Raw genomic sequence first — 19,971 nt, forward strand, 5'->3', positions numbered from 1 at the left:
GTGCTAGCGATAATGGTTTCTTCATCTCTGTTGGGGCCTTTCTAGCTGAAGGTTTAGCAAAGGCAACTTGTGGAAAGCCAGCCAGTGTTCTGCCCACTTGTAAGAACCCCAAGGCCAGCTGGTTTGGGCATGCCTCTCCAGTTGGTAGTTTGTCAGGGTGCTGTAGTCACCCCGTTCCTCCACTGGGCTGTCCACAGGAGGTAGGCCCCCTTAGGCTGTGCCTGGGGAGGAGTGGTGGTGCATGGATAGTGAGGGCCTGAAACTCTCAGTGCCACTGGGCCACATGGTGGAACCAGAACCCAAAGAGCAGGCAGTCAGCTGTTGGAAGTCACTTGTCATTTGCTCCTTAGGAGCAGCTGCGATTCCCACCGCTGGGCTTTATCTGAATCCAGAAACTTCATCTACTGAACTAGTGTGTGTGGCCTGGTCCTGTCCTCTCGGCCCACTTTCCAAGGCAGGCTTCACCGTAGGCTGGATGGAAATCCCTGGAAGCCTTGGGCTGGTGAACACAGATCAACCTCACATGTAGACACGTGTCATCTGTACAAGTACATAGAAGCCATCACAAAGATGATGGCTAGGACCTGTAGTGCTGACTACTAAATTGGAGAGAAACGAGGGAAGGGCCCTCCATTTCTACCCTCCATCCCAATGCAGACCTCAGTCATGGGGCCCTAAGAAGATGGTGGGTGACCCAGCTCTGCCACCAGGACTAGATGAGGCACACATAAAGTAACAGCCTTTGGTGAAGACACCATGTGGATGGCCCAGGCCCAAACCATGTAGGCAACCAGGACAGGGACACAGAGAAAGGGGACATGGGAAGGTATGGCTAGGGGAAGGTGGGCAGGCGTGACAATGGCAAGCCAAGAACACTGACTGTTTATTGAAAGAAGTAAAGGAAGGGTTGCAGTGCTCAGGCCTGGATGTGACTCTTTGCGCTGAAGGCCAGGTAGTAGATCACTAGGCCTATTGCTGCAGCCAGCACCTCAGTAGAAACCCAGGGCCCGTTCCAGGTACCCTGAAAGAAAAGGGACCAAAAGGAAGGCAGCTCAGTCAGGGGACTGACAGGGGACTATTGACCCAATTTCAGTCACTTGTTCTCTCGGCAGAAAGACACTCACTGGCCAATGACAGCCAAGTAGGTAGAGCAAGGTTATGGGGATGGGAGGCTTCCCTCAGCCCCAACTCCCTTACAAAACCCCCCCAAACAACGAGGGGTGCCGTTCTCCCATAACGACACCACTTACCCTATGGTCCACGCTGACTGTGAAAAGGGGTGAGATGATGGAAATGTCCTCGTTATTTCTCTGAGCCTATAAGGTAGATGTTACAGTCAAAAAGTGCTGAGTAGACAGGCCAGATGGGGTAGAGAGGGGGAAGAGGTGACTGCACTGGCCTGAGTCACGGAGGAGCCAAGGAGGAAAGCAGGGTGGGGCCGGAGCACAGGAAGGCACTTACGCCGCCCATTCTGCCCCCCATACATGAGGACATGAGTGGAGCCAAGTTCCAGAAGGGGAGAGAAAGGTTCGCCGGCTAGAGCTTGCTGCAGGAACAGGGCAGGCCTCCCCTCCTGGGGACTTGGGAGGGGTGGAGATGACACTCACCTTCCTTAACAGGCTGTAGGACTCCTCATCGAAGAATCTGACCTCATAGGTGCCCGCGTGGGCGTTCTTGTGGTCCAGGCTCCAGGACACCTGGTGAAGGGGTTTATTTAGCAGGCAGTGGGCAGAGGGGACACAGAAAGGACCAACTTGCCAATGCTGGCACAGCAGCTCTCTAGCACGCCCAAGTCCTGAACCCGGACCCTGCTTCAAGTCCTAATTATGAGCAGCAGCATGTAGCCTTCCCCATCCCTGGGCATGGCATGCTTACCTGGTAGCGGCCCACATCCTGACCCCGGGTCACAGGGAATTGTTTCCCACTGACATCAGCATAAAGGGCCATGTTCTGCGTTTAAGGGAAGAACAAAAGAACTGTCACCTTCTCTCTCTCTCTCGCTCTCAATATGGACCACCAAAAAGTAACCACATAAATAGGCTAACAACAGCCCAGAAGCATGTTACTAGTAGAGTCACTATCTTTCCCCATCTGCCTCCTTTGGGGAGATAAGCCCCCCTTCCCATTACAGCCTGTGCTGGCCTAATGACCACAGTGTTAACTATGGATGAGGGTGGGATGATAGAAATGCCTTCATTTCTCAGAGCTTACAAGGGAGGTCCTAGGGCTGGTGGCCGAATAAGCTTCCCAAGAGACCTTTAACTAGGGTGGTGTGTACCCTAAAAATCCTTTGGCCTTTGGGAATATGGGTCAGGGCGCCTCAATCTCAAAGTTGTTTATAAAACATTCACATGGAGGCATACTCTGGGAAAGTGTACCAGAAAAGGATTTGGGGGGGGGGGGTCTGGAGGCCTAGCCCCAGTCCTTTCGCTAGTTCCTGACATTCAGCAAACAGTGTCTACACAGTGCTACTGAATGTAGGCAAAGCATGTCAGGAAAATGCTCTTCAAGTAGTTGCTGAGATGTCTTTGTCTGTGCCCTGATCTCTTCTGGGCACCCTGTGAATGGGAAGCTTGATTCGCCCTATTACCAGATCCTAAGGTCAGAGTGTTGATTGCCAACGAGCAGCATTGTTTCCTGCTTCCCCCTGCACCGTCCCGGTTGAACTCCCACCTCCTCACCTGCACCCTGTTCTTGCATGTCAGGGAGATCTCTACAATGAAGACCGTCTCAGTGGAAATGACTGCATCCGAAGTAGTGTAGTAGGAAGGGGTGATCTGGGGCTCCAAGCAGGCTTCTGCTGTGGGGAAGAGGCAAGGCCAAGTCATGTGAACGGTGCGTTGGGGACAGCAAGGGCCTGGGCTCTCCTTTCCATACACAATCACTTGAGGATACACCTAGATCCTTCTGCTCTAGCCAGGCAGGGTATAGGAGAGAAATCCCAGCACTCAAGTACAGTGAAAAGGGAGGGTGTACTGGCCATGAACAGGCCTGGGCAAGGGAGGAAGGCTTTACAGAGATGGACCTCGATGCAACCGCAGGGAAGAGAAGTATGTGTCTGGGCAGCACAGGAAGTGGATTCACTATGTCACTCATGTCTGTGTACCCCAGAAGCCAAGAGGGCCAAGCCAGCCTCGATTCAGATCTATTCAGTGCCCCAAGAGCTTACTGAAGGCAGTCTCGGCACAGACACCAAGTGGGTACTGGCACTATGTTTCAAGATGAGGAAAGGGGTCTGTACACCTAGCCACTTGATGGGTCCAGGCTGCTGCCATTATTCTCCAAAAGGCACAAACAGAGAGTCTGGATCCAAGTATATAACTTGCCTCAGTAATGTAGGCTGGCCCAAGAACCCTGTAACCAAGCCTACATTATTTTTTTTCCCTGCTAGTTCTGGGGCTTGCACTCAGGGCCTGGGTACTGTCCCTGCACTTCATTTTCCTCAAGGCTAGCACTCTACCATTTGAGCCACAGTGTCACTTGTGGCTTTTTCTGATTATGTGGTCCTGAGGAATCGAACCCTGGGTTTTGTGCATGCTAGCCAAGCATTCTACCACTAAGGCACATTCCCAGTCCCTCACACTCCTTTAAGTGGGAAAGTTCTCAACTGATTGCTGTCCAAATGTGATATCTTGCTAGAGCGATTGTTTGAAGTCAGACAAGACTGTGGGTCTGGGTAGCTGAAGGAGATGCCTGGGAATGCAAGCATGAAGTCATTCTCAGGACTCCAGGCTCTGCAGGTTTCTCTGCCCTTGTAAGTTGTGGTCTTTTTCCTGTGAGCACAGAGGAAGCCCTGCCAGGTTTTACAGCCAGGCTGGTCCTTTCCAAGTGGCCCTGGTTACAACCTGATGTGAGGGTGGGCAGTGTACCCTTTAGTACAGCAGCTCCAACTCAGGCCCTCTGACCCAATGAGCCGGTTTTAACAATGTTTCAAACACTTCCCAGAACTCCAGGCTGAGCTCAACTCTGCCACCAGGTGTTAAGAAGATAACATGAATATAAATCAATGGAACTGTGGCTCTCGGCAAACTCTGGAGAGTCACCTCACCAGTCCTTGGCCTGGCACTCAAGGCCCCTGCTCACTTCTTCCTTCGGTATCTTATCTCACTTTCCATGCTCTCTCCCTCTGCCCGGGACAGTCTGTGCCCCCTCTCGCTTCGCTGTCAGTTTCCCGGGGATGCTTTGCCTGGCCCTTAGTGACGCCTCCCTGGCAGCCCCATCTCTTACAGCGACTGCTCAGCACTGTAGAGCTTTGCTCCTGTCCCAACTACGCAGTGAAGCAGGGAGCAGGAGAAGCGGGGACGTGTCATCTTCCCGCCGGGAATACAGTACAGGATTTCGGAGTGTCCCATAAGCAAAAGAGAAAAGGAGTTGTCGGTTTCTGCCAGCAGCCTGGTTGGTGGGCAAACATAATATGGTGCGATGGTCGCCGCGCCCCGCAGCGACAGGCCCCAGTAACGGTCGGACCCCCACTTTGTCCACACCCTTCCTTCCCCCTCCCAGCACCACCTGCCAGGGGCGGGGGCTCGCCCAAAGCAAGGTCCGTCCAAGCCGCTACCTGAGCAGCAAGAGAGGCCAGACAGCAGGAGGAGCGTCAGGGCGCCGAGAGATGCCATCGCCGCCATCGCCTCTTCTCTACCGATGGAAAAGAGAGCAAGCCACCCTGAACACGCGGAGCCGACGAGGAAGCGCGACGCGTAAGCGGCCCCAGCGGCCAATCGCGTGCCGGCAGGCTGGGCTGGATTGTGTGACGTTCCTGGCGGCACTGACGTGTCCCCTCCCCGAGCCAGGGGCACTACCGGCTGCACTCCCCCCACAAGATGGCGGCCAGGACACTCCGAACACCGGAAAGGGGCGTGGGAACCGGCGCGGCTGTGCGCGTGCTCAATGCTGGGCCCACGCCTTCTGAATTGATCGCTTGGTGGCACTCTCGCGAGAACAGTGTGTTCAGGCTACGATCTGCAGCTGCTGTCACTCTCCGTCATGGCGCTCAAGGTGGTCACTGCTGTCAGCGGCGCTGCAAAGGCAGCGCTCAGGCCCGCCCTGTTCTGCCGTCCTTGGGAGGTGAGTTAGGGGAGCCGGCTACAGGACAGCTGCAATCCGCGCTGAGAAACGTTGCACCCCATTGTGGCCAGGACGGGGCCGCTGCTCTTGGAACAGTCTGGAGTTCCATTGGCTACGGTCCCCGGGAGGGGCGGGCAGAATGCTGAGCGCTGGCTTCATTGGCCACCTCCGCTGTCTGTGGCGGGGGGGAGGGGGGATTCATCACGTTGGCTCTGGTCTGTATCAGGCGGCCGGGGGCTCCATAGACATCGGAGAATGGGTTACGGAGTCTGGGCGTCACTGCCCTAAGTGTCCTTGAGACTGTTCTCTTAAGAAAATCACGTGTTCCGTCCCGCCCTCCCGGTACCGCTTTGGGAATTCCCGTTCCCGCACTCGTTGCCTCCTCCGGTTTCCCTCCGCGGAACTGTAAAATCACACTACCAATAATCAACCCTGCTACCTTCCACATAATTACGGCCTCTAATTTTCTCCCCAACAGGCTGTAATGAGACGGAGCTAGAGTTTCGGAGGCTGCTGGGGCTTTGCTTCCCCAGTTCTCCATTTATGTTCTTGGGTATTAAGCTACGAATCCCTCGTTTAAGGTGAGGGTACCATAGGTCCTGGTTAGTGTTGGTTAGCAGCAGCTACCCAACAGTGCCCTTGGGGAATAAGAGATATGACCTCCAGGGCGGGGGAGGGGGGGACTTCATGTTCTCAAAGCATCATGTCAACTCTGACCTTCTAGAACTCCATGATTTGCTGACACTCCCTGAGGACACTTCCACTGCCTGTATTTCCCCCTTCTGTTCTCTGGGGAACGTGGCATAGACTTTATACAAGTGTCTTTAAAATCTGATTTCTTCCACTTTCAACGTAGGAGAACAGAAGCAAATAGAGACTTTCCAGAAGCCCTGTGGGCTTCAATAGCTAGGTAACTTCTGATAATAGGGTTTGAACCCACTTTAGCACTTGCTACACTTAAGCACTACTACTTCAGCCACATACCCCCAGCCTCTTTGCTTTCCTATTTTCAGAGCAGGTTTTTTTTTTTATGGAGGTGCTGGAGTGTGATCCACCTGCCTATACTACTTGCATAGCTGTAATGACAAGCACTAGCCATATGCCCAGCTTTTTATTGGTTATTGGTTGACATGTCTTGTGAACTTTTCACCCAGGCTGGCCTGGAACTGGGATCCTTCTGATTTCAGCCTTCCCAGGAGCAAGGAGTATAGGTTGGGGCCACCAATGCCCACTTTCCTGCAGGTTGTTCGGTGGTGGTACTCAGATTTGAACTTAAGGTATCACAATTGCTAGGACTGTGATCTCCCACTTAAACCATACCTCCGGTTCTTTCCTGCAAGTTCTTCTCATGTGTGTGTGTATACTGTGGTTTGAACTCAGGACCTCAAACTCTCAGCTTTTTTGCTCTAGTCTCATGGACTTTCCTGCCCAGAGTGGCTTTGAATCATGATCCTCATATCTTAGCCTCTTGAGTAGCTATGATTATAGGCATGAGCCACCGATGCCCAGCCTCCTACAAGCTCTTGATTAACATGTCTCCTCCCCAATTCGCTGGCACAGTGTGTGCATCCTTGTGCAGGTGAAAATAGGGGCATTGAACGCTTGTTAGCCAGGTAATTGCTTGCCACAGACTGATTGTCCGGAGTATGAGAACCCTTATAGAGAATCCCTCTGTCTGGGATCTCCTGGGAAAACATGCAGCCACTATTGGCACTTGAGCCAACAGAAAGTTGCCAAAGAAAGAAGTCTTGGTAAGATGTGACACCTAGGAGCCTTTCAGTGGAAGGACTGTCTTTCTGTGGCACTCTTGGAGTGCAAAGGGTGAGTAGGAAGCCTGCCTATGCCTAAGCCTCCCTCAGTAGTTGCTTCAATTGGTAATTCTACAGGGCAGCTTGGGGATCAGGTAGACCCTTTGGAACCCCTTGAAGGAAAGTACTTGCTTCTGGAAGGAGTGTGATTAACCATGTGTCTAGAGAGTTCTCTGGGACTTTGGACCAAAGCCAGTGGAACATCTAGCCTAGGAAGCAGGTGCGAGAGAGGTTTAACCTGGGAGTGGTATTGCCATCCATGGACAGGACTACACAGACTTGGAGCTAGGACTGGCACAGGCCCTTAAGGATTGGCTCATTGCCACAACCCAAAGCCCAGGAGGAATGAACTACTGGGAGATGCAGGGGTCAGCCCTGCATCCCCCAAGGACACCGGCTTTGAACTCTGATCTGATGGGCTGGTACGGGCTGGTAGGGTGAAGGTCTGGATGTGCCTCAGTACAGTTTGTCTTCTCTGGAGAGGCCTATAAACACTGCTTTAGCTTCCAGCAATCGCATGAAGTCAGTGCTTCCCTTCTGTGGATTTCTTTCTTTTTGTCAGTTGTAAGGCTTGAACTCGAGGCCAAGGTTTTGTCCCTGCGTTCTTTTGCTCAAGGCTAGTGTTCTAGTACTTTGAGCCATACAGTAGTGACACTTCCAGTTTCTGAGTGGTTATTGGAGATAAGTCTCATGAGAACTTTTCTAGCTTTGAACTGAAATCCTCCAATTTCAGCCTCCAGTGGAGCTGGGATTACAGGTTTAAGCCACCAGCACCTGGCCCCTCCCCATGGATTTCTGACCGGAAGTTTAGCCATCTTGATAGTAGCAGACGGTAGATTTGGACTGAGCCCTCACAGACCTCCATTTGTTTCATTTTCTGATATAATTGCTCCTTGTGTACCAGTTCGGGGCCAGGTACTGTGTTGGATGTACGAGTGACAGCAGAAGACAAGATAGGCACGGGCTCTATTCTCATGGGATGGGAAGCAATAGTAACCTATGGAGGTGGCTCATAAATGGTGAGAACATTCATCACCTACACAGGCCATGAAGTCAGTGCTAATTCTCTCTATTATCAGTCTTCAAAAATAACTGCATTTTTCTACACATTGCTTTTATGTGTGCTAGTTCTGGGATTTGAACCCGGGCTTGGGTACTGTTCCTAAGCTTCTTTTGCTCAAGGCTAGCACTCTGTCACTTAAGCCACAGCTCCACTTCTGGCTTTTTGGTAGTTAATTGGAGATAAGAGACACATGGACTTTCCTTTCCGGGCTGGCTTTGAATCATGATCCTTAGGTCTCAGCCTCCTGAGTAGCTAGGATTACAGATGTGAGCCACCAGTGCCCGGGTACTCATTGCTTTTGATTTCTGTTCTGAAGGGCTTATCTCAAAGCAATAGGATATTGTCTTCTTACCTCCCTGTTCTGATTTACTGTAGGGATTATAGTGGGTTTGCAATAAAGAAAATTGGAAGAAGTCCTGATAGCACAGAAATTGTAATAAACTGACTCCTTCCTGCAGAGACATAAGGCCAACTCTTGCTAACTTGACTTTTGGGGCTTCCCAAGCAACACTGACATTTGGTTTCCCTTTAGCAGGTTCTGTACGCGCAGGAGGCTCCCCGAAGGAGCATCTCCTCAGTAAGTACCTGTCTGAGAAGTGCGTGCCCATGTGGGTGCTTCTGTATCTTTGCACGTGTATACACACAGTGGTGTATACACACTATGTGTACACACGTGTGTACACATGTGCCTGCACCTTGTTGTTCCCTGGCTTTCATGTCCTTCCCTCCGAGGCATGGTCTCCAGAGTTCACTCACCTCGCCCTTCCCTGAGATGTGCTAGACAGCGTCTCCAGGGCAAAGGCCTTGGTTCTCTGGTCACTGCCTTGTGCCTCCAACCTTGGCTGATCCGTGTCTTCTTCCTTTCTGTCCTCCCTCTAGCAACAAACAATTGTGAGTATTTTGTTCCTCCTCTGTGCTAGATTGGAGGGGCTCTTAGTTGCTTTAGGTTATCCCGAGTCTAAGTGGGCTGCTGCCCTGTCTTGGATGGGGGACCCCCCCCGCCCCCGCTCAAGCCCTAGCTGGCACCTTAAGGTTGGCTGACCTGTGGGACCAGTAATGATGGGAAGAATGGAACTGGCTCAAGCCCTTGGAGACATGTAGAGGACCCAAAGGCTCACCTCCTCTTTCTCCCTCCTTCCAGCCTCCGTCAGCCAAATACGGTGGACGTCACACAGTGACTATGATCCCAGGGGATGGCATTGGACCAGAGCTCATGTTGCATGTTAAATCTGTGTTCAGGTATGTAGATACTTGTCCCCCAGGGAGGGTTGTGCTCTGGGCCCACCCAGAGGTTTCCGGAGAACTCTGTGCCAAGATTGTTAGCCCAACAATTGGGCTTTGCTTACGTGCCTGGTGAGATGGAGGCAGGGAGACATGTAAGAGCAGGCCTTGTATTCCAGTACCTCTCACAGGCTGACCTGGGCATGGGGAAGATAACACGAGTCCTGCTCCTAGTCCATGCTGCAATTCAGGCAGAGATGACTTTATCACTTGCAAAGAGTGGGCCCAAGCCCTTCTCAGCCAGAGCCAGGTCAGAGGGGGCAGGGAAGAGGGCAGAGGCCTTGGCATGCCCTGGCCTGGGCAGACTTCCTGGAGGAAGCCCTAGCTGCTGTCGCCAGCGTGCCTGATGCCGCTCCTTCGCAGGCACGCGTGTGTGCCTGTAGACTTTGAAGAAGTACATGTGAGCTCCAATGCTGACGAAGAGGACATCCGCAATGCCATCATGGCCATCCGTCGCAACCGTGTGGCCTTGAAGGGTGAGTTCAGGGGCCACGCTGAGGTGCTGAGTAAATTCCTTTTACCTCTGGGCACAGTGGCTCACATCTGTAATCCTAGCTACTCAGAAGGCTGACATCAGACAGTCCTGGTTCGAAGGCAGCCCAGGCAGGAGTCTGTGAAGCTTTTTTTTTTGCCAGTCCTGGGGCTTGGACTCAGGGCCTGAGCACTGTCCCTGGCTTCTTTTTGCTGAAGGCTAGCACTCTGCCACTTGAGCCACAGCGCCACTTCTGGCCTTTTCCATTTATGTGGTGCTGAGGAGTCGAACCCCGGGCTTCATGCATGCTAGACAAGCACTCTACCACTAAGCCACATTCCCAGCCCTGAGACTCTTTTCTTTTAAAAAAAAATGTAAGCTGGGCACTGGTGGCTCATGCCTGTGATCCTAGTTACTCAGGAAGCTGAGAATCACGATTCAAAGTCAGCCTGTGCAGGAAAGTCCATGAGACTCTTATCTCTGATTAACCACCAGAAAAGTGGAAGTGGAGCTGTGACTCAAAATGGTCGAGCATTAGCCTTGAGCAGAAAACCTCAGGGACTCTGTGCTTAGGCCCAGAGTTCAAGTCCCACGACTGCCAAAAAAAAAAATATTGTAAAGGTGATGAACAGGGGGTTACAGTTACGTAAGTAAGGCATTCAGTACATTTCTTTATAAGCACTTACTCCCTCCCTCATTTTCTCCTGCTTACTCCTCCCCACTCCCCTCCCTCGCCAAATTGTAAAGTTCATTTCCACCATAGTGTATAGTGAGTATCACTGTTGTATTAGTTCATCCTTTGTCTTTCTATCTCTGTGACTCTTTCCCTTCCAAGCATCAGATAAACTTATATACAACACAAAGGGTACAGAAAACTAAAAACAGAAAGAAAAGGGCTGGGAATGTGGCTTAGTGGTAGGGTGCTTGCCTAGCATGCATGAAGCCCTGGGTTCCATTCCTCAGCACCACATACACAGAAAACGGCCAGAAGTGGCGCTGTTCCTCAAGTGGTAGAGTGCTAGCCTTGAGCAAAAAGAAGCCAGGGACAGTGCCCAGGCCCTGAGTTCAAGGCCCAGGACTGGCAAAAAAAAAAAAAAGAAAGAAAGAAAGAAAAAATATGAGATTCTTTTCTTCAATTAGCCATAAAAAGCCAAAAGTGGAGGTGTAGCTCAAGTGGTAGAACACTAGCCTTGAACACAAAAACTCAGGGACAACAACCAGTCCCAGAGTTCAAGCCCTGGAGTACGAAAAAAAAAAGATTCCTTTTACCACTGACTAGACTCTTTTTTTAAATTTAAACTTCTTTCTTTATTTTTATTTATTTTTTTCTTATTTATTGTCAAAGTGATGTACAGAGAGGTTACAGTTTCATATGTTAGGCATTGGATACATTTCTTGTACTCTTTGTTACCTCCGCTGACTAGACTCTTATGGGGCCCCCATGACTTCAGTTCAGGCATTTTCTGGCTGGATAGGACTCTCATTGTTGCTATCTGCATAGCTTCTCTGGGCCTTGTGACACTGTGACTCTGAGACTTTGATGACTCTCGGGTATATGGCTTGTCACTAGTGGCCTCCTTTCAGCCCTCCTCCTTAGACAACACTCTGCCCAGACCAGCTTGGGTCCCGAGTCTTTCTTCACAGACCAAAGCAGGGATGTCCTTCTACCCTCTGCCCGCTGCCTTGGCTCTGAATGGCACTGCTGTTGGTGTTGCAGATGACGAGTCTTGTTGCCTCTCCTGGTTTGCTTTGCTTATGCCCAGGTGCTTAAACACCAGTCATCTGAATGTGAGGGGTGTGCGTGCCCCAGTGCTGGCAGTTCCCTCACTGAGCCTGGGCAGGGGCACCATGGAGGGGCAGGCAGTCCCTGGTGAGCTTTTTTTTTTCTTTTTTTGGCCAGTCCTGGGGCTTGGACTCAGGGCCTGAGCACTGTCCCTGGCTTCTACTTGCTCAAGGCTAGCATGAGCCACAGCGCCACTTCTGGCCATTTTCTGTATATGTGGTGCTGGGGAATCGAACCCAGTGCCTCATGTATATGAGACAGGCACTCTTGCCACTAGGCCATATCCCCAGCCCCTAAGGAAGTCCTCTTTGCTAGACCCCCTATGGCTGCCCTCTTCCAGTAGCTTCTGTCCCCTGCTCTCACGGTACCTCTGCTTTCCCTCCTCTGAGTGCCAAGGCAAAAAGGAAGGGCCTGGCTCAGCCATGCTACGGTCCACTTGTGGCCTTTCGTAGACAGTCACTATGTGGCTCTGAGCTGAGGACTGTGTAGAGCCTTGGTTTGGGGCCTGGCAGTAACCCCAGTAAAGGTCACCTTGTTGGCGCCAACTTGGCCAGGCAGGCTGTGCCTAAACAGGATTGGTTTCTTTTTCTTGAGGTAGAGGAAGCCTGAGCATAGAGTGGCAGAGCCTCTGGCCAGCTGCCAATCATATTTATTCATCTGATAAATATTTATTGAGTGCCCACTATGTGCAAGGTGTTTTTCTAGGTCCTTGGTATCCACTATTTAAACACACACGCACACACACACACACACACACACCCCTCCTGCCCTTGTGAGGCCTACATTGCAGATGACATGCTAGTGTTGTATGAACTCCTTTGCTCCTGGAAGCTCCCTGTTCTCCAGCTGGAGCGGCTCTGTGTGCACATTCCCTGCGCAGGCGCGGGGCGTGGCAGCACAGCTAAGCCTGGGCTCCCTTCTCCAGCCTGCTTGTCGTCTTCTTGTTTTGTAGGCAACATCGAAACAAACCATAACTTGCCACCTTCCTACAAATCCCGAAACAACATCCTCCGGTGAGAACCCAGTGCATGGGCGGGTTGGTGAAGGGCAGCAAGTCTGCACCGAGAGTGCTGGGACTCTGGCAAGATGCGCGTCCAGCCTCGTCTCCCTCTTCTCTCCTCTGTCCCGCTCCCAGCACCAGCCTGGACCTCTATGCCAACGTCATCCACTGTAAGAGCCTGCCGGGAGTGGTGACCCGCCACAAGGACATAGACATCCTCATTGTGCGGGAGAACACCGAGGGTGAATACAGCAGCCTGGAGCATGAGGTAGCGACCTTGTGGGACCCTTTTAGGTTATAAGACACTGGGGATGAGTCTGACAAGGGTCATTGTTGAGAGACCTTAAGGAACCAGGAAAAGGCAGCCCCTGAAAGGTCATGGTGATGCCCCCGCGAGAAGCCAGGCGTACTCGGCGATAGGGTTGCATCCTGGGGCTCCCATCGTCCACTCTCTTCTCCCCTGCTCCATTGCAGAGCGTGACGGGAGTGGTGGAGAGCCTCAAGATCATCACCAAGGCCAAGTCCCTGCGGATTGCTGAGTATGCCTTCAAGCTGGCCCATGACAGTGGGCGTAAGAAAGTGACGGCTGTGCACAAGGCCAACATCATGTATGTCCTTCACGTGCCCTGAAGCAGCTCTGGAAGGGCTGCTTCAGCTGTCTCTTTTTGTGTGTGTGCCAGTCCTGGAGCTTGAACTCAGGGTCTGGGTGCTGTCCCTGAGCTTTTGTGCTCAAGGCTAGCACCCTACTCGTTGAGCCTCTGCTCCATGTATGACTTTTTACTGGTTCACTGGAGATAAGAGTGTCACAGACTTTCCTGCCTGGGCTGGCTTTGAACCGTGATCCTCAGATCTCAGCCTCCTGAGTAGCTGGGATGACAGGCATGAGTCAGTGGCTCCCAGCTCAGCTGTTTTCTGACACTCAGTGTCTAGGACACTGGCTGCCCATCAAGGAGCCATGCACAAGGTTGTACCCTGGTATCTCCAAAGGTCTGTGCCCTGGCCAGAGTGCATTACCAGGGAAGGTGGGCTGGGGTATGCTGTTGTGCACGTGGGGGCAAGTTAAAGGTTTGCCAGCTAGCTACAGCGATGTGCCATGTTGCTATCCTGTGTCTCCTCCATCTCACCTCTGCCTAGGAAACTGGGTGATGGGCTCTTTCTCCAGTGCTGCAGAGAGGTGGCAGCCCGCTACCCCCAGATCACCTTCGAGAACATGATTGTGGACAACACCACCATGCAGGTTATTAGTCTTCCTGGCTCCACCGCCTCCTCCTGCCCTGTGCATCCCTGCTGCTCCAATTCAGCTCCATCCTTTTCCCACAGCTGGTGTCACGGCCCCAACAATTTGATGTCATGGTGATGCCCAATCTCTACGGCAACATTGTCAACAACGTGTGCGCAGGGCTGGTCGGGGGCCCTGGCCTTGTGGCCGGGGCCAACTATGGCCACGCATATGCAGTGTTTGAGACAGTGAGTGTCCCGTGGCAGGGGGGGGGGCAGTCCTGCCCTTTCTTGTTGTCTCACCAGCTGTGGGGGCTGCAACCCCATCCCCTCCCCTGGCATCCCCTCCCCTGTTCTCCGCATGTGGGGATGCCTCTGTTGGGCACGTTTACACGTCCCTCCTGTCCTTGGCAGGCTACAAGAAACACTGGCAAGAGTATCGCCAAGAAGAATATTGCCAACCCCACAGCCACACTGCTAGCAAGCTGCATGATGCTGGACCACCTCAAGTAAGGGGCTCCCCAGTGCCTGGCTCGGAGCTCGCAGCCGATCCTGCAGGCCCTGGCCATCAAAGGCTGTGTCTTCCCTCCTCTAGGCTCCACTCCTATGCCACTTCCATCCGCAAAGCTGTCCTGGCATCCATGGATAACGAAAATGTGAGGTTCCCCTCCCCGATCTGGTGTTGGGCTGGCCAGAACCATGAACACAGATTTTGGCCTGCAGGGACAACTGGTCTGAGGTTGGGTATGGTTTCTGGGCCTTTCCTGGTCCTCCTACCCTCCCAGTAACAGTGCCAGGGAGACAGGCAGCTTTGGGTTGCTGAGGGGTGAGGGTGGACGTTGGCACACCTGGTGTGCCCAAGCTTCTTTGTCTCCCCAGATGCACACTCCGGATATTGGGGGCCAGGGCACCACATCCGAAGCCATCCAGGACATCATCCGCCACATCCACATCATCAACGGCCGGGCTGTGGAGGCCTAGGTTCTCCCTCGGGTCACCTCAGCTGTCCCCTAGATTCCCTGTCACCCCAGCGTCCCTGCCTGCTTGATGGGTAGACCCCAGAATAAAAAGCTTCTGTCGTAGATCGTGGCCATGGGCTTCCCTCACTTTCTGACACGAGTGTTTCAGCTTACACTTTATTAAGAAAAGGAAAAACACGTGCTCTTTCCCCCGAGAGCCCTCTAGGCGAATTGTGGGCAGGCACTGTGCTGTGAGCCTGGCCCCGGCCTCTGCCCGGCCATGGGCATGAAGAAGCTGGCATCTAGCAGGGCAGGCAAAGACGCTTCACTTTCCTTGAAGGCACTGAGCTGGGGCAGGACATGGCTGGCCTGCTCCCCACCGCAGCGCCAAGCTAGGGGTTCAGCCAGGGGTGCTGGAGGCAGTCCGCGGCGCTGGCCCGCTTCTCTGGGATGTATTCCATCATGGGCAGCAGGAAGGCACTGAACTGCGTGGCCTGCTCCAGCGGCCACTCGTACTTCTCCATGAGCACCTCGTACAGGCCCCAGTGCTTGAGGTTGTGGATGTGCCGCAGCTCGCCTGCGGGCCGGGAAGCCCCACAGTGAGTCTCCCTGGCAGAACGTTTCCCCCCCTCAGCCCCAGGGCTCCCTCTCGTCCCCACCTGAGCCCGCTCAGCCCCCACCTCTGCGGTTGAAGAACTCGCGGGAGTAGCGGCCTGACAGGGCAAAGGCCGGGGGGATGTCTCCCAGAAGCTCCACGATGTGAGCGATGTGGTCTGTGGGCACAGGAGGGTGGCGAGCTGGCGGGGGGACCTGCGCCTCCCGTCATGAAGCCGAGCCCAGGGCCTGCCTCCCTACCCTCATCACGACTGTAGTCTTCTCCAGAGTGCGGCTCGAACAGGTAGTCGCCCGTGGCCAGCTCGAAGGCCTGCAAGGAGGAGCAGGTGAGGCTGCGGGCAGACAAGCGAGCCCTGGCGAAGGGGCGTCCGGGAGAGCGGGGCGTACCATGCACGCCGTGCTCCAGATGTCAGCCGGGGGGCCGTACTCGGCACCAATGAGCACCTCCACCGCCCGGTACTGCCGAGTCTGAATGTCCTCCGTGAAGTGCTTGTGCTGAAGGCAAGGGGACAGGAGCCTGGGCCACGCTGCTGCTTCCACCCACCCTCCCCCTTCCGCTGCCTGCTCCCCACAGCCCCATGTCAGTCCCATTCTTAGGGTCCCCCGACCCATACATGCTAGGAGCGACTGGCCAGGTAGCCTGATACTGGCTCCTTCCAAGGGCCCTGCCCCTTGCCGTGGCCCTGCTCACCGGGCCAGGCCATACTGCCCCAGACCGTGCTGCCCCAGACCGTGCTGCCCCGCGACAGTGGCAGGAAGTAGCTGTCACTGCTGCTCATGCCACACAGTGGGCTGGCTGTGCGCCCTGTGGGCCCAGGCAGGGCTCCCCAAGAACAGCCTGCTTCCCCAAGGTACTCCTACCACCCAGCAGGCGTTGCCCAGGTCTGCGATCTTGATCTTGATCTTGTCTGCGTTTTGGGGCTCCAGGGGGTTCACCAGGAGGTTCGAAGCACCAAATGGTGCTGAGGAGAGAAGAGGAGGGAGAGCAACTGAAGTGGGGCCGCTCTTCCCTCCCCTCCCTGTCCACTGCCGCTGACTCCCACACTTACTGCTGGGCGACAGGAGGCCCCCCGTCTCGCGCTGGTTGGAAGAGCCCGAGAGGATGGAGCAGGAGGCCGGCGAGAACAGGGAGCCTGAGAAGCCGGAGGTCTGCGAGCTGGGGCTGAGGCTGCGGTTGCCCCCAGGGGCAGGGGAGGAGGAGGCTGAGGAGGGGCCGGGCCCGGCACCCCCTTGCTGGCAGCCTGAGGATGACGTGGAGCCGCTGCCCCTCTCTAGTCTGGAGCCAGAATCTGGAGAGGGGGCAGAGGGATGCGTGAGCAGAGGCCAGCAGCCCGCGTGTGCCACGCAGCCCCGCGCCCGCCCGGCCCTCACCCTCGGCCTGGGCCGCGGCCTCCATGGCCTCCAGCCTCTGCAGGTCCCGCAGCCGCTCCTCCAGCAGCCGCTTCTGCTGCTTGCGCTTGCGCCTCATCTTCTTCCTCTTGTTTTTGGACAGCTTACCAGTCTGCTGCCAAAGTCACGGTCACCCCCGCTGAACCCAGGGTTCCCATGGATGCTGCCCCTTTGGTCCCAGCCCCTAACGTGTCTGCCTCCCTTTTTGTGTTTCTAGTCCTTCGGGCTCTGGGTGTGCACAGGGCCTGGCCTGCCCAGGCCACTGTTTCCCAGATCAGGCAAAGGCAACCTGAAGGAGTCATGTGGGGAAGACGCGCTGTCTTTCCATGGAGGCCTCGGTGGGTCCACGAAGCAGCCACCGAGGGCAGTTTGGGACATGCGACCCAACCTATGTGGCAGTCTCACCGGGGCTGTCCAGCCTTTTCCAAGGGCCATCACGGGCATGTGGGGTGGGGTGGGGCAAGTGGAGTGAGGAGGGAAGCTCTGACAAGATGGCCTCCAGCCCACTCACACAGGGAGACGGGAAAAAGGCTGCCACAACTTACCAAGACCTCCTGGGGGGCAGTGCTGACTGGAGGCAGGGGTGCAGGTAGGGGTTGAGGAGGAAAAGAAAGGGCTTCAATCAGAGACTGAGGCCTGGAGGCCTGGCTCAGCCCAGCGCGTGCTCTTGGTTACCTGTGGAGCGGGACAGGGGCGGGGCCCCTGACTGCTGCCACTCTGTGGCCTCAGCAGCCAGGCGCCTAATGTAGGCGTCACCAACACACAGCAGAATGTTCTCGGGCTTGATGTCTGTGTGAATGATCTTGCACTTCGTATGAAGGTAGTCCAGGCCATGCAGCACCTGAGGAGAGCCACGAATGAACTTGGACAGTCCCGCTCACACCAAGCCAGGCCCTCAGGGCACAACCTACCTGCCTCACAATACTCTTGACACAGGGCACAGGCAGCCCCTGGTAGTTGGACTTGATGATCCACTTGAGGAGCTGGTGGCCCAGGACCTCCAGCACCATACATACATCTGGGGCCTTGAGTGAAGGGCAGTCAGCAGACATACATCTGGGACATAGGCCCTACCCACACCCAGCTGCAGAGGAACAGTGAGGCCCTGCTAGTGCAGAGCCAGGGGAGACATGCCCGGGCCATTCTGGTGGCTACCTCTGTTCCAGCATTATTATTTATAGTGTCCCTGCCACCAACAGAGGCGTGCCAGTTGGAATGGCACATTTTGTCATTATCCTAGATATAAGCCTCTCAGATCAGCTCAGTTATTGCTAAAGGATCTGTGAAGTGGTCCCTGACATTTGGGGATAACTCAGCAACATCCACAACCACCAACTTGTGTCCCACACGCACAAATGCCTCCGAAGGGTGGGGTTATTTTAGAGACTAGTTCCAATGAGCAACAACCCTTGTGTAGCAATCAGAGGCCCGGACACCTAAGAAGGCATTACCCAGCTCTTTTGCTGCCATGCTACTTCGCTCATCCAGTAAAGGATACGAACGCCATTAACCCCTGAGATTCTGAAGTCATCAATAAGCTGAACAATGGTCTCTCTTTTAGGGTCACTAGGGTCACTGTCCCGGACCTAGAATAAAAAGCCCAGGTGCCACAGATGGCTCCAAGCTGCTCCTCACCAGCTGCTCTCCTGACGTAGCTCTGGTCCCCACTACACCAGCCCAGTTGAGGAAAGGCTTCGGCCACTCCCCGGCCTCTCGATTCTCCCTGTCAGTGGAGCCAGCTGGAGCCTGCCCCTCTGGGAGCCCCAGCAGGCCCTGTACCCACATTGCCAGGCCCTGGGCAGTTCCCAGGGAGCCTGGAGCAGCAGGGGAGGTGCCTCACACATTTCAGGAGCTTGATCTCATCCACAGCTGTCTCCGTGTAATGGCCTGCGCTCTTCACCACTTTCAGGGCCACAAAGCGCTTGCGCCTGCAATATGGAGACCCTCATTGGCTGCTGGCCCTGGCTACACTCACACGGCCATGGTAGTGATCTTAACCCAGGGGTGAATCCAAGCCCTTGCTGGACTCTGGGTCTTGGGGGAGCCACTCACTGGATGTCCCAACAGAGCCAGACAGTGGAGAAGTGGCCCCAACCCAGCTTGCGCACCACGTGGTACCGCCCATTGAAGAGGTCGCCGATCTTCACGGGGTAGTAGCCACCTGCCAAAGGAAAAAACAGAGAATCCTGGGGACATCTCCCTCCCCTGGCTGTCCAGCCCAGGCTTGCTGGCCACCCGGCCCACAGGAGACTGCCCTGCAGGCACGCTACTCCTCCCGGGCTGACCTGAACTTCCTGCAGTGGCAGTCTGGCCACAGGCACCCAGGACGAGACCTCACCCTTGCAGTAGTCCTTGGGATCTTCCTGTTCCTCATCATCGGAGCCCAGGAGGCCCTGCAGCCCCCGGGCTGCCGTGGCAGGGGCTAGTTCAGAGCCTGAGGACCCGGGCCCATAGGAGGTCTGCGAACTGCGGGGAGGGGGGGCGGGTAGGCAGTGAGCTCATGAGGTGCCAGGGACCCCAGGTGCCTGGCTGAGCCATACCTGCTGCTGCTTCCGTCACCACTGTCCCCCCCAGCGCCACCGCCCGTGCTGGCACTCATCCTGGCCTCGGGACCCGCAGCTCCGGCCCCCTAGGCGGCTGCTCCTGTGGGGCCCAGCAGTGGCCTGGGCATTTATAGCCTCTGCTGCTGATCTCACCCGACTTTATAAATAGAATCCCAGCTGCTCAGTCGTGGGCAAGGTATGCGGCGCGGGGAGGGGGCAGTGCAGACTGGTGGCCCTGGAGAACCTGCCCCCTAGGCTGAGCCCCTGGGCTTTGCCGATGCCCCAGGAGCAGAGCCCATGTGGCAGCGACTCACTCCGCAGGCTGGAATACCTAGAGGAGGATCAAACAATCTGCAATGCTTGTCCTCTAGGACGGACTGTGGAGGGGAAGAGGGATCCCCATGAACTATTAACATGGTGACCATGTCTTCAAGCAGAGCCCCACTTGTGTGTGTGTGTGTGTGTGTGTGTGTGTGTGTGTGATGGAGTCAGGGCCTTGGCGCCATCGCTGAGCTTCCCTTCTGGCTTTTAGCTGCTTCGTTTGACACAAAAGTCTCACAGCCTTCTGCTCCGGATGGGTTTGAATCGCGATCCTCAGGTCTCAGCCTGGTGAGTAGCTGGGATTATAGGTGTGAAGCACCAGCACCCAGCTTAAGCTTCATACTTCTTCATACTTCAGGGCCACGGGGACCACTTTCAGAAGTTTCCAAGCATTCTTGGACATCCCCCTTAGCTCATTTGGGAGCGCTCCTGGAACCCCACGGGAGCCATATTTC

The 19,971-nt window shown here is 54.8% G+C and overlaps 3 protein-coding genes across 10 annotated transcripts; 1 reads left to right on the top strand and 2 right to left on the bottom strand.

Annotated features, from left to right (window-relative positions):
* Positions 1-848: 848 nt before the first annotated feature.
* Ssr4 (signal sequence receptor subunit 4) lies at positions 849-4,844 on the bottom strand. 2 transcript variants are annotated; one of them, XM_048335909.1, is made up of 6 exons: positions 4,559-4,844; positions 2,682-2,800; positions 1,876-1,950; positions 1,608-1,697; positions 1,251-1,316; positions 849-1,021 (listed from the first exon to the last, which is right to left on the bottom strand). In XM_048335909.1, exons 1-6 carry the CDS (start codon positions 4,623-4,625, stop codon positions 917-919), a joined length of 522 nt encoding a protein of 173 aa, XP_048191866.1. In that variant the 5' UTR covers positions 4,626-4,844; the 3' UTR covers positions 849-916. The 2 variants fall into 2 exon arrangements, with proteins under 2 accessions (XP_048191866.1, XP_048191865.1); XM_048335908.1 differs by having other exon boundaries at positions 2,682-2,797; positions 4,559-4,813.
* A 70-nt stretch (positions 4,845-4,914) lies between these two features.
* On the top strand, positions 4,915-14,771 carry Idh3g (isocitrate dehydrogenase (NAD(+)) 3 non-catalytic subunit gamma). 4 transcript variants are annotated; one of them, XM_048335903.1, is made up of 13 exons: positions 4,915-5,064; positions 8,468-8,512; positions 8,815-8,826; positions 9,077-9,174; positions 9,580-9,692; positions 12,424-12,484; positions 12,607-12,739; positions 12,946-13,079; positions 13,606-13,708; positions 13,792-13,938; positions 14,104-14,198; positions 14,285-14,345; positions 14,569-14,771. In XM_048335903.1, the coding sequence occupies exons 1-13, from the start codon at positions 4,984-4,986 to the stop codon at positions 14,668-14,670; spliced, it is 1,185 nt and encodes a 394-aa protein (XP_048191860.1). In that variant the 5' UTR covers positions 4,915-4,983; the 3' UTR covers positions 14,671-14,771. The 4 variants fall into 4 exon arrangements, with proteins under 4 accessions (XP_048191860.1, XP_048191863.1, XP_048191861.1 ...); XM_048335904.1 differs by having other exon boundaries at positions 4,926-5,064; positions 8,471-8,512; XM_048335906.1 differs by lacking the exon at positions 8,815-8,826.
* Positions 14,772-14,792: 21 nt separating this feature from the next.
* Srpk3 (SRSF protein kinase 3) lies at positions 14,793-19,284 on the bottom strand. 4 transcript variants are annotated; one of them, XM_048335900.1, is made up of 15 exons: positions 19,193-19,284; positions 18,991-19,118; positions 18,705-18,813; positions 18,493-18,580; positions 18,151-18,238; positions 17,564-17,670; positions 17,328-17,493; positions 17,198-17,223; positions 16,635-16,764; positions 16,313-16,552; positions 16,125-16,225; positions 15,651-15,758; positions 15,504-15,573; positions 15,329-15,421; positions 14,794-15,225 (listed from the first exon to the last, which is right to left on the bottom strand). In XM_048335900.1, the coding sequence occupies exons 1-15, from the start codon at positions 19,249-19,251 to the stop codon at positions 15,041-15,043; spliced, it is 1,698 nt and encodes a 565-aa protein (XP_048191857.1). In that variant the 5' UTR covers positions 19,252-19,284; the 3' UTR covers positions 14,794-15,040. The 4 variants fall into 4 exon arrangements, with proteins under 4 accessions (XP_048191859.1, XP_048191857.1, XP_048191856.1 ...); XM_048335899.1 differs by having other exon boundaries at positions 16,635-16,767; XM_048335902.1 differs by lacking the exon at positions 15,329-15,421 and having other exon boundaries at positions 14,793-15,225; positions 16,635-16,767.
* Between the last annotated feature and the right edge of the window lie 687 nt (positions 19,285-19,971).

Source organism: Perognathus longimembris, chromosome 28, assembly GCF_023159225.1.
Source record: "Perognathus longimembris pacificus isolate PPM17 chromosome 28, ASM2315922v1, whole genome shotgun sequence".
Taxonomy (NCBI): Eukaryota; Metazoa; Chordata; class Mammalia; order Rodentia; family Heteromyidae; genus Perognathus; species Perognathus longimembris.